Source organism: Protomyctophum parallelum, assembly GCF_964188405.1.
Source record: "Protomyctophum parallelum genome assembly, chromosome: 8".
Lineage (NCBI taxonomy): Eukaryota > Metazoa > Chordata > Actinopteri > Myctophiformes > Myctophidae > Protomyctophum > Protomyctophum parallelum.
Genome location: NC_139703.1, coordinates 29,761,087 through 29,776,299, shown reverse-complemented (window position 1 = coordinate 29,776,299; position 15,213 = coordinate 29,761,087). Strand labels below are relative to the sequence as shown.

At 42.8% G+C, this 15,213-nt stretch overlaps 1 protein-coding gene across 3 annotated transcripts in view; it reads right to left on the bottom strand.

Annotated features, from left to right (window-relative positions):
• Positions 1-6,006: 6,006 nt before the first annotated feature.
• The window catches only part of arhgap40 (Rho GTPase activating protein 40), a 45,297-nt gene continuing 36,090 nt past the window's right edge, over positions 6,007-15,213 (bottom strand). For all 3 annotated transcript variants that reach the window (XM_083770965.1, XM_083770964.1, XM_083770963.1), the window contains exons 11-15: positions 12,062-12,268; positions 9,442-9,585; positions 8,918-9,069; positions 8,619-8,674; positions 6,007-7,926 (exon numbers count right to left, since the gene is read on the bottom strand). In XM_083770965.1, the coding sequence (XP_083627091.1) occupies positions 7,817-7,926; positions 8,619-8,674; positions 8,918-9,069; positions 9,442-9,585; positions 12,062-12,268 (669 nt within the window). In that variant the 3' untranslated portion in view covers positions 6,007-7,816. The remainder of the gene's footprint in view (positions 7,927-8,618; positions 8,675-8,917; positions 9,070-9,441; positions 9,586-12,061; positions 12,269-15,213) is intronic.

The window sequence follows — 15,213 nt, the reverse complement described above, 5'->3', positions numbered from 1 at the left end:
TATAGTGCGGCAGTTAAGCTCATCATATGGAAGGTATTGTGCATTTTATGACTAAAGCATGAAACTTTCTACAGTGTTTCTATATACTATGAAGTTTGTTTTCAGACGTGGAACCACTTCTGAGTTGATGTCTGTAACTCGTTAGAGGCTGTACACATATCGGGTTGTCAAAAACATGCATTTTTCCCTTTTTTGCAGGCACAAAGACAGTATATCAATAAGAAGAGTTCTGGAAACCACTAGTCATCATCAAATTACTTTAATAGGTTAAATTAACAGAAGATATGTCAATTGGGTTTCATGGGTCATTAGGTCACACAAACACCTCACATAAACACAGACACAAAAATCGGATTTTCAACCATTTGTGTTCAATTGGATTGAGCATTTGACATCTCTTCTTAACATATCCTATTTGCAGTAAAGAGTGTCTACCATGCAATGACATTATTAGAGAGGCCTAACAGTCTCCTGAGCATGAACAAAGGGCAGTACACTTGAGGGCAGACTTTTTGCACTTGCATCGCTTCGTGCACCCTTTCTTGCAACCACAATGTATCAGTTCATAGCAGCTCTGTGAGGCTTCTGGAAGGGTGGACCACAGTGGCTGCCATCCCAATTCTTCTTTCACCCAGCCCCAATCAGAAGGGCTAGGCTGGATGAAGGGAATGGCATAGAAGCCACATTGATGACCAACAGTGCACAGTGGCACAAGTCCTGTCGAGTAAGATACAATCAAACCAAACTGCAGCGACGGCGGAAGTCTCTTTTGGCCTTGGTGAACATGATCCTGGATGGGGCCAACATCAAACACCAGGCTCAGCTTCTGGAAAAAGTAACTTCTACCGCTGCTCTTTCAATCTCACAGCTGTTGGTTTTCAGTGTCAAACATACACGAGCAGAAAAGTAATCAGGTACAGTACGTCACAACCGTAACCGTGAAACTCCACTTCCTCTGTATGTGGCAATGAAAGTCCATGGTGTCACACGCAATAGAGGGCTAATTGACACTCTCTTCAGTCTGGGTATGTTTGTGGCATATGATCGCCTGCTGCAGGTGTCAGCTGACATTGCCAATGGATTCTGCCAGCTTTTCATAACCGTGAAACTCCACTTCCTCTGTATGTGGCAATGTGGCTGGATGTGAGCATGATAGGCAGACCATGACACCCAGGTTGCCTGGTTGGTTTCTGGATCATCCAAGGCTGCCTTCACAGTTCTCAACCACCCATCTTCTTCTTCTCTTGTTCTTGCTATCAAGACTTTTAAAGGGCCTTTTACTGGAGGGGCTCTGAAGGTCTTTGTCTCCGAGCAACTGGTGGCACATTGGTGTAGGCTTGTGGCAGTGGCATGAATGACCTAGTGGATAGAGTGGACTGGTTAATCACTGCATCAAGGAGATCCCAGTGCCATGAAAGGAGTCCTTTGCTGTTCCAGAGCTCGGATTGTGGTCAATATTGTCCTCCGCAGCTGTTGTGAAGAGTCCATTGCGCATTTCTTGCGGGCACACAACATCTTCTGCCATGAAACGCTGGCAGACTCCATTGGCAATGTCAGCTGACACCTGCAGCAGGCGATCATATGCCACACACATACCCAGACTGAAGAGAGTGTCAATTAGCCCTCTATTGTGTGTGACAGCATGGACTTTCATTGCCACATACAGAGGAAGTGGAGTTTCACGGTTACGGTTGTGACGTACTGTACCTGATGACTTTTCTGCTCGTGTATGTTTGACACTGTTGAAAACCAACAGCTGTGAGATTGAAAGAGCAGCGGTAGAAGTTCCTTTTTCCAGAAGCTGAGTCTGGTGTTTGATGTTGGCCCCATCCAGGATCATGTTCACCAAGGCCAAAATAGATGTAGGTACAGACTCCTTCTGACAGTTAGGATGGAATGAGCCATCAAAGTTTAACTTCTTGGAAAACATCTCTCTCCGTACCACTTGTGCTGCTCTCACTAAATGCATGGCATCACGGTAGTGATCACAGGCCTTCTTGAGAGCATCTCCGATATCATCCTGAAATGTTAATAGTGTGTCCCTTCCTTGTGTACAAGCCGTTAAATCAGGTAACTGAGACATAAGCCGGTTCTTCAGTCTGGTTGTGTGGACACGATAATCTACTGTAGCACCGAGCTGTTTAAGTCGTACTTGGTACAGTTTACCCAGGTTTGCCAGTTTGAATACTGGGGCACAGTCATCACCTTATACTTTCCTCCATAAAGGCCAATAACTCTGCGAAAGCAATACCATGCACCTGAGTCTCTTCCTCATGTCCATCCTTTGAATGAGCCTGTCTTGATTTGTTGTAGAGCATCCGGAGGCAGTTTCGATGATACTTTGCCTCGAGGGCTATCATGTCCCCAGGTGCAAGTTTGCCTAGTAACTCAGTGTCTTCCGTTTCCAAAGCAGCTTGTCTAGTCTAGTTTTTTTTTTTTTTGAGAGCCTGCTAACTTGTTGCAGAAGAAGCACACCCTGTCCTTAGTACAGACATGGCTGTCAGTGTCAGTAGACCGAGTGTGAACTTTGGGTACTACAGACTGTTTCACCTCTTCTGGCAACTTCCGCCGTCGCTGCAGTTTGGTTTGATTGTATCTTACTCGACAGGACTTGTGCCAATGTGCCCTGTTGGTCATCAATGTGGCTTCTATGCCATTCCCTTCATCCAGCCTAGCCCTTCTGATTGGGGTGAAAGAAGAATTGGGATGGCAGCCACTGTGGACCACCCTTCCAGAAGCCTCACAGAGCTGCTATGAACTGATACATTGTGGTTGTAAGAAAGGGTGCACGAAGCGATGCAAGTGCAAAAAGTCTGCCCTTTGTTCATGCTCAGGAGACTGTTAGGCCTCTCTAATAATGTCATTGCATGGTAGACACTCTTTACTGCAAATAGGATATGTTAAGAAGAGATGTCAAATGCTCAATCCAATTGAACACAAATGGTTGAAAATCCGATTTTTGTGTCTGTGTTTATGTGAGGTGTTTGTGTGACCTAATGACCCATGAAACCCAATTGACATATCTTCTACTGTTAGTTTAACCTACTAAAGCAATTTGATGATGACTAGTGGGTTCCAGAACTCTTCTTATTGATATACTGTCTTTGTGCCTGCAAAAAAGGGAAAAATGCATGTTTTTGACAACCCGATATGTGTACAGCCTCTAACGAGTTACAGACATCAACTCAGAAGTGGTTCCACGTCTGAAAACAAACTTCATAGTATATAGAAACACTGTAGAAAGTTTCATGCTTTAGTCATAAAATGCACAATAGGTTTGGTTAACTGCCGTACTAAAATTGCTATACCTTCATTGATTACGCTTTCTACTTTCGGAAATCTATTTCAGAAGCAAAAGTTTTAAAACAATTAATGGACAAATTGCTCCACATTTCTTTTTCAAATTTATATTTTGATATAGGCTACAACAACATCACATAGGGACACCAAATTGAAAGTTGGAGTACGGTAATTCATAATTATAATAATAATTTTCGTCAACAACATAATCACTTTGCCGGGTTGCAGGTGGAAACCAAAAGCTTCACATTCAACACGATAAGCACTCTCCCCTCATCGCTCAATCTAGTCATATCCCGTCAAATCAACACAAAGGAGGAAAGCAGGAGAGGCCCGTTTCCTTCTGTCAAATGCAGTGAAAGTGGCTGTGCTCTGTGATTAGCCCTGAAAGGGGGATGCAGAGGCCTGATTGGTGGAGGGATCCACGGGTCAGGCGTTGTGCCAGGGCCTCATACAGGGCCAGCTGATTGCTATTCATCCATTGATTACAGTCATTAGATCCGAAAGCAGGCTGCTATTTTATGCTCTGGCGCACGACAGTGTCGCCCACTGAAAATAGATGATCTACAAGCTCACGACGCCTTGCGTCCACAACGCAGAGTGTGAGCTTGTAGATCATCAGGCTTGTGAGCTTGTAGATTCACCGGCATACGTTGACGTATACAGTAAATCCTGCTTAAAGGGTCTGGCGGGCAGGCACTGTCTGGGTGATGACTGAGGTTGTTGGGTGTGTGGTTGAGACCTCCAAACTTTTCTCTAACAATAACAACAACAACCTTACAGCATTGTGTGTGTGTGTGTGTGTGTGTGTGTGTGTTAGACATATAAAGTAAAGAAAAAATCTAATGTTAAAAGGTCACAATGAATCAGGTTATAGCTGTTCCTTATGGCTCTTCAATACCCATTGTGGCTACTGGGAGACCTCGTATAATCAAAGTTGATGAGGCAGTTAGTTGAGAATGGTTTTCCAGGAGGGAATGCAATGATTAATCAAGGAGTGACGGACCGCCGGCCTCTCAACCGGCACACGTTACAAGGTTAATCTATCCATTGATTATACCAGTACAGCAAACCATTACTTCACAATAGATTTTCTTCATTGTGTGTGTGTGTGTGTGTGTGTGTGTGTGTGTGTGTGGTTCCGCCACCCCGTTAGTGAATGCATGAGTACCCCTATGGTAGTGAGAATGAAAGCAGCTGTAAATTCATATGCATGATAAATGTTGCCCACGTACAAATGCATTCACCTCACTCCTCTCCTCTCCTCAAAAACACACACACACACACACACACACACATACACACACACACACACACACACACACACACACACACACACACACACACACACACACACACACACACACACACTTTAACAATGTTATTTTCACATTTATTAACAAATGGGAGACATTTATTTTATAAAAAATGGGGGGGGGGGGGGGGGGGAGTTCATCGTAATGCCTAAGATATTTTCACAGAAGAGAACATACAAACTGATGTAAACTCTCTGAACAGACATTCTGTGTGTTGTTTTTGTCAACCATACAGCATTGTAAAAGATACCAGTGTCTTTAACACGAACAAAGTACAGTAGACTAGATTGTTTTGTTTATGAGCTACAACAAAAAAGGTCCACGACCACACAGATGAATACCTAGCTTGACGCAACCATCATTTATGACTGGCAATCATTTACTCCTTACAGATGCCTTGGATGACTATATACAGTAGTTTAACACTGTTTATATTGCATTTTTATATCAATTTAGCCTCAATGGCTCAAACAGCTCTTCTTTCCTCTCCTTCCCTGTCACAACAAACACAATGACTCGATATACATTTAATATAGAGGAAACTTACGGCAGTGATTCGGAGACATCATATTCCATTGTTTAACCACTCAAACCCTATTATACCTCATTGACTGTAGTCCCCCAGGGCTCTGTTCAAGGCCCTTTCATTTATTCTCTCTTCACCCATCCAGTTTGTCAAAAATACAATCTACAAGCTCACAACGGGTCACAATGTGACTCGCCGTGAGCTTGCCGACTGGCTATTTTCGGCAAACGTTTAGCCCAGAATAGGGATGCTAGGGGTTCATGTGGTCAACTGACAGCGTGTGTGTGTGTGTGTGTCCTGTTTCCGGGGCTTGGCTATAGGTTGTCATACTGCTTGCTTGCCCTCTGGGAGGCATGCTTTAGAGGTGACCTAGTTCTCCTGATCATTGTCAGCAGAAGGGTCGTTTCGTCAGCGTGCTTTGTGCCGGGGCACTGAACTGTGCCTTGGATGCAGGGGGACAGGCCAATTGGACTTGTGTAATGAAGCTCGACACACACACACACACACACACACACACACACACACACACACACACACACACACACACACACAGTCAGGTGGAAACCTTGTATGTCCAAAAAAAAAGTTAAATAGCCGATCTACAAGCGCACAAGACGTTGCGATGCGTTGTGTGCTTGTAGCCTTGTACAGTGGATCGGCTATTTTCACAAATTTTGTGGCGACAGTCTTGTAAGCTCACTGATTTACAGAAAATCATAATATTTTTTATAAATATGGAGATACCAGGTTTCTGACCCGACATGCTGAGGCAGAAAAAGAAGAAAGAAAAAAGAACCCACATCAGGTGCACATGTACAGAACCCCCCCCCCCCCCCCTTCCCCCACATACAACCAAAGCATGCAAGCACAGCACTTGTCCATTGTCCCGTCCAGCGGGGCAGTAGAATTTACAACAGCCATATATTACATTCCATTTTCCTCCCATGGCCCACGGGACTCCCTCCCCTCTGATGCGTGTATCACACCGCCATTATGATCCATTATGGGGGGAAGAAGGCTCCCCGAGATGGAGCCAGCGCTGTCGATGATGGATGTGGCTGCGAGCCCGGCCCGTCATTACCCTCGCTTATCGAGTCCGGGAGACACTTTTCTTCAAAATGGCGGCGAAGCCACAAACATGGCGTCACAAACTGAGACTGGAGTCTTTAACGATCGGTATACAAAACATTTCAGGCAGCACATTCATTCTCTGCTTAAGAGTGCACGTGTGATTTGGGGCCGCGATAGCTTAATGGTGTCGTGTTTAACTCTGAGAGTCACGACACAATACAATCATCTGATACATTTCAGGTCAGACATACAGTACAGCACTGGTGATTTCATCAACACGTCTTTATCAAAAGGTATACTATATGGCAAGAGCTATATGTTTTTAGGCATGAAATGTATCCTCCGAGAAGGTATACCAACAAAGTCGTTTAGCGGAAATCCCAAGAGAGATATTGAGAGAAAGAGCTGATCTTGAAAATAACAAAACAAAAACAACAGAAAGTACAAGAACACTGCAAATACCACCAAAGGAGAATGGGTAAGTTTTACACCACAGTCACACTGCTGAAGTGAGAGAATAAGTGACTCCCCTTCATTTTAAATGTATTTCACATAACATTCATGTACAGAAGCATTGTATTGTTTCACATTCATAGAAATAATCACTTGTACGCAAGAGTCACTTCAGTATATCAAAAAACATTTAAAAACAAAGGCAGGAGGCTGAAGTCCAGCTTCGCTACCTGTCCTTAACTACTCCCTTTTAGAGGTAACGACACAGCTCACAGATGTTGAGACGCCGGAAATCCCTTGGCATTTAAAGGAAAGAAAAGAAAAGGAGTTACATGTGCTCTTTCTCTCTGTGGGGGGTCAGGTGTTGATGGACATTTGAGATTTATTTTCGTCTTAGAAGTCCCGAGAGAGAGAGCAGAGCATATGACAGATAGGGGGGTATCAGTTCATCAGGGTCTCTGTGTCCCCTTCCCCCGCAGAGTTTTTCTTTTTTTACCTTTTTTGAATGGCGCCGATATCAACAGAATGGAACCACACACACACGCTCTCTCCACATCAGCCCACCTTTTGTTGTGCAAAATGTCTGTTGCAAAGTGGGAAGGGAGAAATTGAGCAGAGGTGTGTGTGTGTGCGGCTGTGCGCGTGCATATGAGAGAAAGAGAGAAATGGAGACAGAGAGACAGAGAAAGACAGAGAGAGAGCGACTTGAGTCTCTTGCAGTCAGTCAGTTAGTGTCTTCTTGTAGCCAGAGGCGCACTGCATCTCCATCTGCTCTTGTCAGAGTTGATTGCCTGATGATACAGACAGCAAACCAAAATGGTCCAGCAACTCTCCTGTCCTGTTCTCTCCCAGCTCACTGTCCTTACAGTCCTTGCAGGACTTGTCTGTCTGTCTGTCTGTCCGACTGACAGAAAGACACACATACAAACGGGTAGTCAGATAGATAGAAAATGAGGGATAGAAATAAAGAGAGAGAGAGAGTGCAAGCTTTCTGGACTCCTTTGTGTTTCTGGCAGTCTTTACATCTCAGGGCATGGCGTCTCTTGCCCTTGTCCTCTGTTGGCGTAAGTAAACGGAGGAGCTTGCATGTCCCCCAGTCCCTCCATCCTTCCACAGTTTCTGGCGTGCCTGTCTTGTCCTGTCCTGGCTGTCACAGCCCTCTGGTGGGACTGCAGGGTTTCATCTTGATCAGCCACTCCCCTCCTGGGTTGCTGTTGTACAGGTCCAGAAGGTGCGTGTTGGGATCCAGACAGTGCTCGCCTATGACACACACACGCACACACGCAAGGTCACATTTTGAGGGTTTCAGTGATTAACCCATTTAGGCCTGACGTCAAAATAAAAAAAACGTTTATATATTCAAAGATTTGTGCCCCATTTTTTTGTGATTTTTCAAAAATAGCAGACCTACGAGCTCGTAGCGCGCCACTATGAGCTTCAGTAGCTAAATTATAACATAATGTTTAAAACACCAAAAGGGGTTCCCGCCCAAAATAAATGTCTGAAAATAATATATCAATAATAATATAATATAGTTTAGAAACTTTGGACACATTTAAATATAAAAAAAAATTGGTCTGTTTATGTACAATATATGGCCGAAGCTGTGAATAGAAAATTACTGAGATCATACTAAGTACAACCTCAGAGCCGAGTCTTCTTCATTAAAGGATTTTCCTAGTGAAGCCGATCAACAAAAACACATCAAAGGCCTCATCCACACATGCAATGTCCATCAGATCGATGGCCCTGAGCCCATCTACTGTATACTCTCGTGTGTGAGAGCACGTAGTACATGTGTGTCATAATTATGCAATTGTCTGGTCTGATAAGTGCAGATGCAGTGCACAGCTCATTGCGTAAGGCCCTCACTAACTAGCCTTATCAGTTCAACAGACAGAAAGACATGTGAATGTCCAAGCCAAGAGGAATGGTTCCATCATTCTACTTACCAATGTTCCCTCCCACTTCGTAGATTGCGCATTCCGGCAAGACAGTGGAGCCATTTCTGCACGGGGGACATAATAGAACCGGACATGACGATCAATCAGTTATCCCCTCAAAATAAAGGTTTGATTGCACAGGGGTATGGCACAAATAAAAGTATATCCATCGTAATGATTCTGAGAAGTACAAATCAATACATGTAGTGAAAATCATAGAAAAAGGAAGGAAAACTTAAGAAGTACGCAAGGTTGATAACTAGTCATTCTAGTCAACATACTAGTATTGTATTAGCATCATACTGTACCTCCGTAGCTTGCCCTTGCTCTTGTCAGGGCTGCAGAGGAACTGCCGGTGGAACTGGGCCAGCAGGTCCGACGCCCGGGAGTTAGCGTTGACCTGGACTTCCATGGTGCTGCTCACCAGATCTCCAACCTGGATCTTCACCGTGCGGGACGGCTACACAACACAAGCAAAAAGGGACAAGGTTAACAAACTGACAAAAATGGAGTCCGTCCTGAGCAGAAATAGATTGTGCAAACTAAAACTAGGGATAGTTCAGTTGATAAGGATAAAAGGTATTACATTTTTCTCTCTTCAGAGATTTTACTTTCTTTCTTATCCCATTTTGGGCGGGAACCCCTTTTGGTGTTGAAAAATAGCAGATCTACAAGCTCGAACGACTGACATAGAAACATAGTTTTTTCAGAAAACTGTCAGGATGTAGAAGACATTTTTTTAATCTGATCTCAGGTCAAAATGGGTTAATTCACGCATTGTTGTTTTAGTCCCTGTGTGATTCTTTTTTTAAACAAAATGTACGCGTCTGACCTCTGCCGACTTCTTGTCGTCTTTGTCCCGGCTGTCCGTGTGGATCTTCCTCAGCAGGTTCTTGATGCGGCGGTCGTAGAACTGGTAGCGCTTGCTGCTGTTCTCGTTCAGCTTGCGCACCTGGCTCATCAGAAAGTTAGGCACCTGAGAGAAACACAAAACACGTCGCGTCACCCTGAGAGTCGTGTTAACCAATAACCAGTGGTAGACAGTAGATTTATTTGAGTACTGTACTTAAAGGACCACTTCACCACTTTTCAACATATCTTCATATAATAGGTCCTCACTAATAATCATGAAAAAATGGCGCAGTTTTTTTCTACTCTGTCTGTGTCTCAAAGGAGGGCTGTGGGCCTAATAAAAGCAGCAGGCTTTCTAGTCCTGAAAAGTTGCAATGCGAAAATGGAAGCCATCGCTCTCATGATAATGAAAATCTAAACATTTTTGTAAAAAAATCTTGTTTAAAAAATAATCTGCCTAATGATGATGTCACTGGAAGACGGTTTCTAAACTGCCCACAGCTCTCCTATGAGACACAGACTGAGTAGAAAGAAAATCGTGCCATTTTATCATGATTATTAGTGAGGACCTATTATATGAAGATACGTTGAAAAGTGGTGAAGTGGTCCTTTAATCCATTTAGGCCTGACCTCGAAATAAAAAAATATATCTTCTAAAACCTCCAGTTTTCTGAAATAAATATTTTCACGACTTTTCAAAATTTAGCTATTGAAAAATAGCAGATCTACAAGCTCATAGCGCGTGCTACGAGCTTGTAGATCTGCTATTTTTCAATAGCTAAATTATAACAATGTTGAATGGGTAGTATTAGTAATATTTTGGAATATTACATGTTTTTTGTCTTTTTTTGCAAGCTGATGACTTTCACTCCACTACATTTCAGGGCCGATTCACTATGCACTAATATGCACCCAAATTTGGGGTGTAAAGGAATTTTCCAAACTTCCCACGTTAGTTGTCTGATTCAGTAATCTTATTTTGCCAGTGAATTTTGCGGAGGGACACGCTCTCTCAAGTCTGCTCGGATGCAGATTTACATGATGGGACCAAAGCTTGCTGTATGTCATTAGAATTCCTTATTCTAGACTTCTAATGTGGGAAGTTTGGATTATTCCTTTACACCCAAAATATGGGTGTAAACACTAAACAGCTTAGTGAATTGGGCCTATTGTAGGCCTATTGCCTTCATTTCTGGGAAGGGACTCTTGGGACAATACTTTCTATACGTTCTACCGGTATATCTTAAAAATATTAACTTGAATGGAGGTAAATTGTTTTCCCAAATGTAGTGATATATTATTATTATGTGAGTTCGACTAAGAGTACTGCAATGACGTGTAATCCACTGCTCATGCCTGTACACTATTTATACGTAGTCATTGACCCTTACCAAAAATAGCAGATCTGCAAGTTCACAATGTGTTGTGGTGTGACACGTTGTGGCCTTGTAGATCTGCTACAGCACTTTCGTTGCGGGACCAGGCCGTATAACTACGTATACATTTGGCATTACTCAGCCCCACCCCATAAAAGTTAAAACATCCATATTGTATCTCCAAATTTCAACGTTAATATAAAATGACTGAGTGAGTGTCACGCAAAAGTAGCAAGAATCACAAGCTCACAAGGCTTTGCTGTGCGATGCGAAAGTGTTTCTGTAGGTTCTATAAATATTTAAGCAATGAAAAGTATTAACAAGAGCTTGTGACTAAAATAATAAATACATTGAACACAGCTTCCTTTTTTTCCATGTCCTGAAACATAACAGTTTTGGACATACAAGGTTTCCACCACGCCAGCCGACGCTATACGATAATATATCAGTCAAACAGAGCCACGAGATAGAAAACCCATTGGACTAAACCAAATTATAAAACAGCAAAAGGAAAACTATCTGACACATTGGAAAGAAGCAACACAAAAGCAGAGTAAACTAGAACTGTTTAGGGCTATCTGGCCCTAAACAAGGAATACACAGTGGCAGAATACCTGAGCACCGTGACCAACTCAAAACAAAGAAAAATCTTAACTAGGTACAGACTCAGTGAGCACAGTCTCGCGATCGAGAGGCCGTCATAGGCAGACCTGTATCCCGAGAGAAGTCAGACTATGCACCCACTGCACACAAAATTAAGTGGAAACCGAGCTACACTTACTAACCATCTGCCCATTGTACCAAGACATCAGAGACACATACTTCCCACAGATTACAACCACACACAGAGGTTTTGAAAACATGACCAATGACAAAAAACTCCCATATCTGCTGGGCGAAGTACAACAATGTGCAAACACAGCAGCAAGATTTGTGAGTTCCTGTGATAGGAGAAGGATATCAAATGGAACACAACCACCCTAAAGACTAATCATTGTGTATATTCCTGCACTATACCTATACCTGCATTGAGTGATCTTGGTACATAGAATTTGACCTATTGTAGATTCTGACCTTCAAATGTACATCATTTTTGTTTTGATTGTATTACTGTATTGTTGTATTGTTCTTTCTGCTTTGGCAATGTAAACGTATGTTTTCTCATGCCAATAAAGCCCTTTGAATTGAATTGAATTGTGTGTTGCTCTCTGAAGGCCGACTCACCGTCCAGAGCAGGTCCTGGTAGCGGATGAGGAGCCTCATAATGTCCGCCGCCTTCTCCGCCTGTCCTTTCTCGGCGCCCTCGGTCAGCCTGCTGGGCACGGCCTTGTGGAGGAACAGGTTGGGAGCCATGATGGTGGCCACCGCCCACAGGTTCATCCTGTTCCTCTTCTCCCTGGACACCACCTTGCTGAGGAACTCCAGGAGCGCCTGGAGGACGGAGGAGAGAGCCATATGTTCAGAGAGATGAACGCATGCGAGAACGCATCGGCATGCATGCATGCACGAATGATGCATTTAAAGTCTGAAAAAAATGCTCAAACACACGTACAGAGAAATAACACACAGACGGCGGGCACATATGTACGCATGCATGCACGTGCGCCTGACATGTACAGATGCACACGCGGTCAATGAACCGAGAAGAGAGGCACTCGGATATGGAACCCATTTCGACATCAGCTGCCCTGTTGTCAGAATGGAGACAATATGGTAATCCAACCTTCCTTTCCTAATGGACTACTGTGTGTATTGCCAAACCATGGGGTGCAGCCGTTCAGATTTTTTTGGCGGTTTTTGCCTTTATTTTTTTCTCATTCATTTTTTATTTGTTTTCTGATCAAGCAAAAACACAGTACAATAATTTTAAAGTATACAAAATTTAACTTAAAACACGCACTCTCACGCTCGCACACACACACACACACACACACACACACACACACACACACACACACACACACACACACAAAACCCCCTCCCTCCCCCCATCCTATTCACAGAATAATCAAGCATTATTTTTTTGCCTTTAACACACACACACACACAAAGCCCCCTCCCTCCCCCCATCCTATTCACAGAATAATCAAGCATTATTTCTTTGCCTTTATTCATAGGGTACAGTAACTAGACAGGAAAGGGGAGAGAGATGGGGAGTGACACGCGGCTCGGGAGTCGAACACGCGGCACGCCGTCCGGCTGGCTTAGCAGCCCAGACGGTTGAGCTATCTATGACTCAGTAGAAGAAGAGGAAGTCCGTACAACAGCTCAGCTCCACAGTGTTTTATTTAGTTTAAAACACCGACATATACAATAATGACATGACGTTTCGGCCATAGCTGGCCTTCATCAGGTGACAATGATGAAGGACAATGACAGCCTCCCTTATATGGTATTGTGGGTCACATGACCAACACAGAAACGAAAATATAAAAACCACCACATCAAACAAGTTTGGAGAAAAACTTGCTGGCTTTGAGCTTTAGTTACATTTTACATATTATAAATATGTTTAGAAATGTAAAAACTTTTTGGTACCAAAAGTGCTTAACGTTTGAGCTGTCTACTCTACCTAGTACAATAACCAGAACAATTGTTTGAGGGGCGCTCCTATATTCAGCTATAGTGTAGACTAGGATTTGTCCTAACACAAACATTAAAGGACCTATAACATAAAATTCAACTTTTTCAATTTCTTTTGTGCTTTTGGGGCTCCCATATGTGTTTTATATCCCCACAAATAACAATTTTTGAACAATCAGGCTTTCATATCATATGGGTGCTATAATTAATGGAAATTGCTCTCAGGAACAGCTCAACTGATTTTGTCCTCATCGTGATGTCATCAATGTCACCCTACTTTGTATAATTCCTTCTTCAGTTCCAAATTTTAATTTCCACTTTGTTTACAATGTCCACCATTGTTGATTTTCCAAGCTGGCATGGAATGGAAACAAGCCTGGTTTTATCTAGCATCAGTATTATAATGACTCAAATATTAAATAATCTGCATATCAGCTCCCCCACCACCTCAGGACATTGTGGTACTGCAGCTAAAACTGCTTTCAAAGTCCAGAAAGAAATGACAAGGACTGGTTATATCAGAGTGGTGATTGAGGCTCAAACCTTTAGAAATAACTTTTAGGGACATAGACAATATAATATTAAATATTAAAAGCAGTTTTAAAATGCATGCTATTTGCACTTTAAATGCCATTGACAGTGAATGGAGAATTAACGTCATACTGTAAATTGTAGACGAGCAAATCGGCTATTTTGTCCTAACAAACATTAAAGAGTTCCCCTCACTTCACACAGGTGTGATTTTTAAGATACATGAGGTACTGTACATTCAATAACAAATTGAAGGACAGCGAGGGACTATCTACTGTATGACTCAGCCATAACCATATAAGGTGTCCAGGATGCAGGTACCTATGCGCAAATATGGAGTGTGTTGTCTAACGTCAATGTGTTGTCATGGCATCAGGCACAAACAATCAGCTATCTCCATATATGGGTATAAAAGGGACAAGGACTGACAGTCACAGATAGAGTTCTCCATATATGGTCTGTCTCATCTCAGGCTTAACTCTAAGACCGCCTGGTTGGTTCTACATGGCGACCACAATATGCCAGTCCGTATATGCATGCTTTCCAGAGCCATAGCACGTCATTTCTATTTACTTTTAAATCTAATTATAAATTCTTTTTTTTTCTTCTCCTTTTGGGGGGGGTGGTTACTTGCATTCCTACGGTAACAGTGGAGGCATACAAAGATCTCTGAATGCAGAGTTATTGGGTTAATGGGTTAATAGGGTTACTGGTATGTGGTATTGAATATCAACTTTTACATAGATTTTCAAGGGGCACTAGCCCCTCCAATGCATGCATGGCTTTTGAAGATTACGTCATATGGCAGCCAAGTCTATGGGATTTTTAATGTTTGCTAAGAGCACTTATGACATAAATTGTTTGGCAACTCTGTGGACTTTGAGGATATTACAATGTTTGTTTAGAGCACTTCAGAGAGCACTTTGGAGCCAGCCAAGTCTATGGACTTTAATGTTTGTTTAGAGCACTTAGAGCCAGCCAAGTCTATGAACTTTAATGTTTGTTCTAAATACAGTGGGCGCCCCAAACAAATTTCTGTAATAAGTAAGAGGCGTCAGGAAAGAGCCACAGTCCTTTTTTGGCATGTTTTTCATCCATTGGCAGTTGGACAGAGTATAGTTGGACAGACAGACAGACAGACAGAGTATAGTTGGACAGACAGATTATAGTTGGACAGACAGACAGACAGACAGACAGACAGACAGAGTATAGTTGGACAGAGTATAGTTGGACAGACAGACAGACAGACAGACAGACAGACA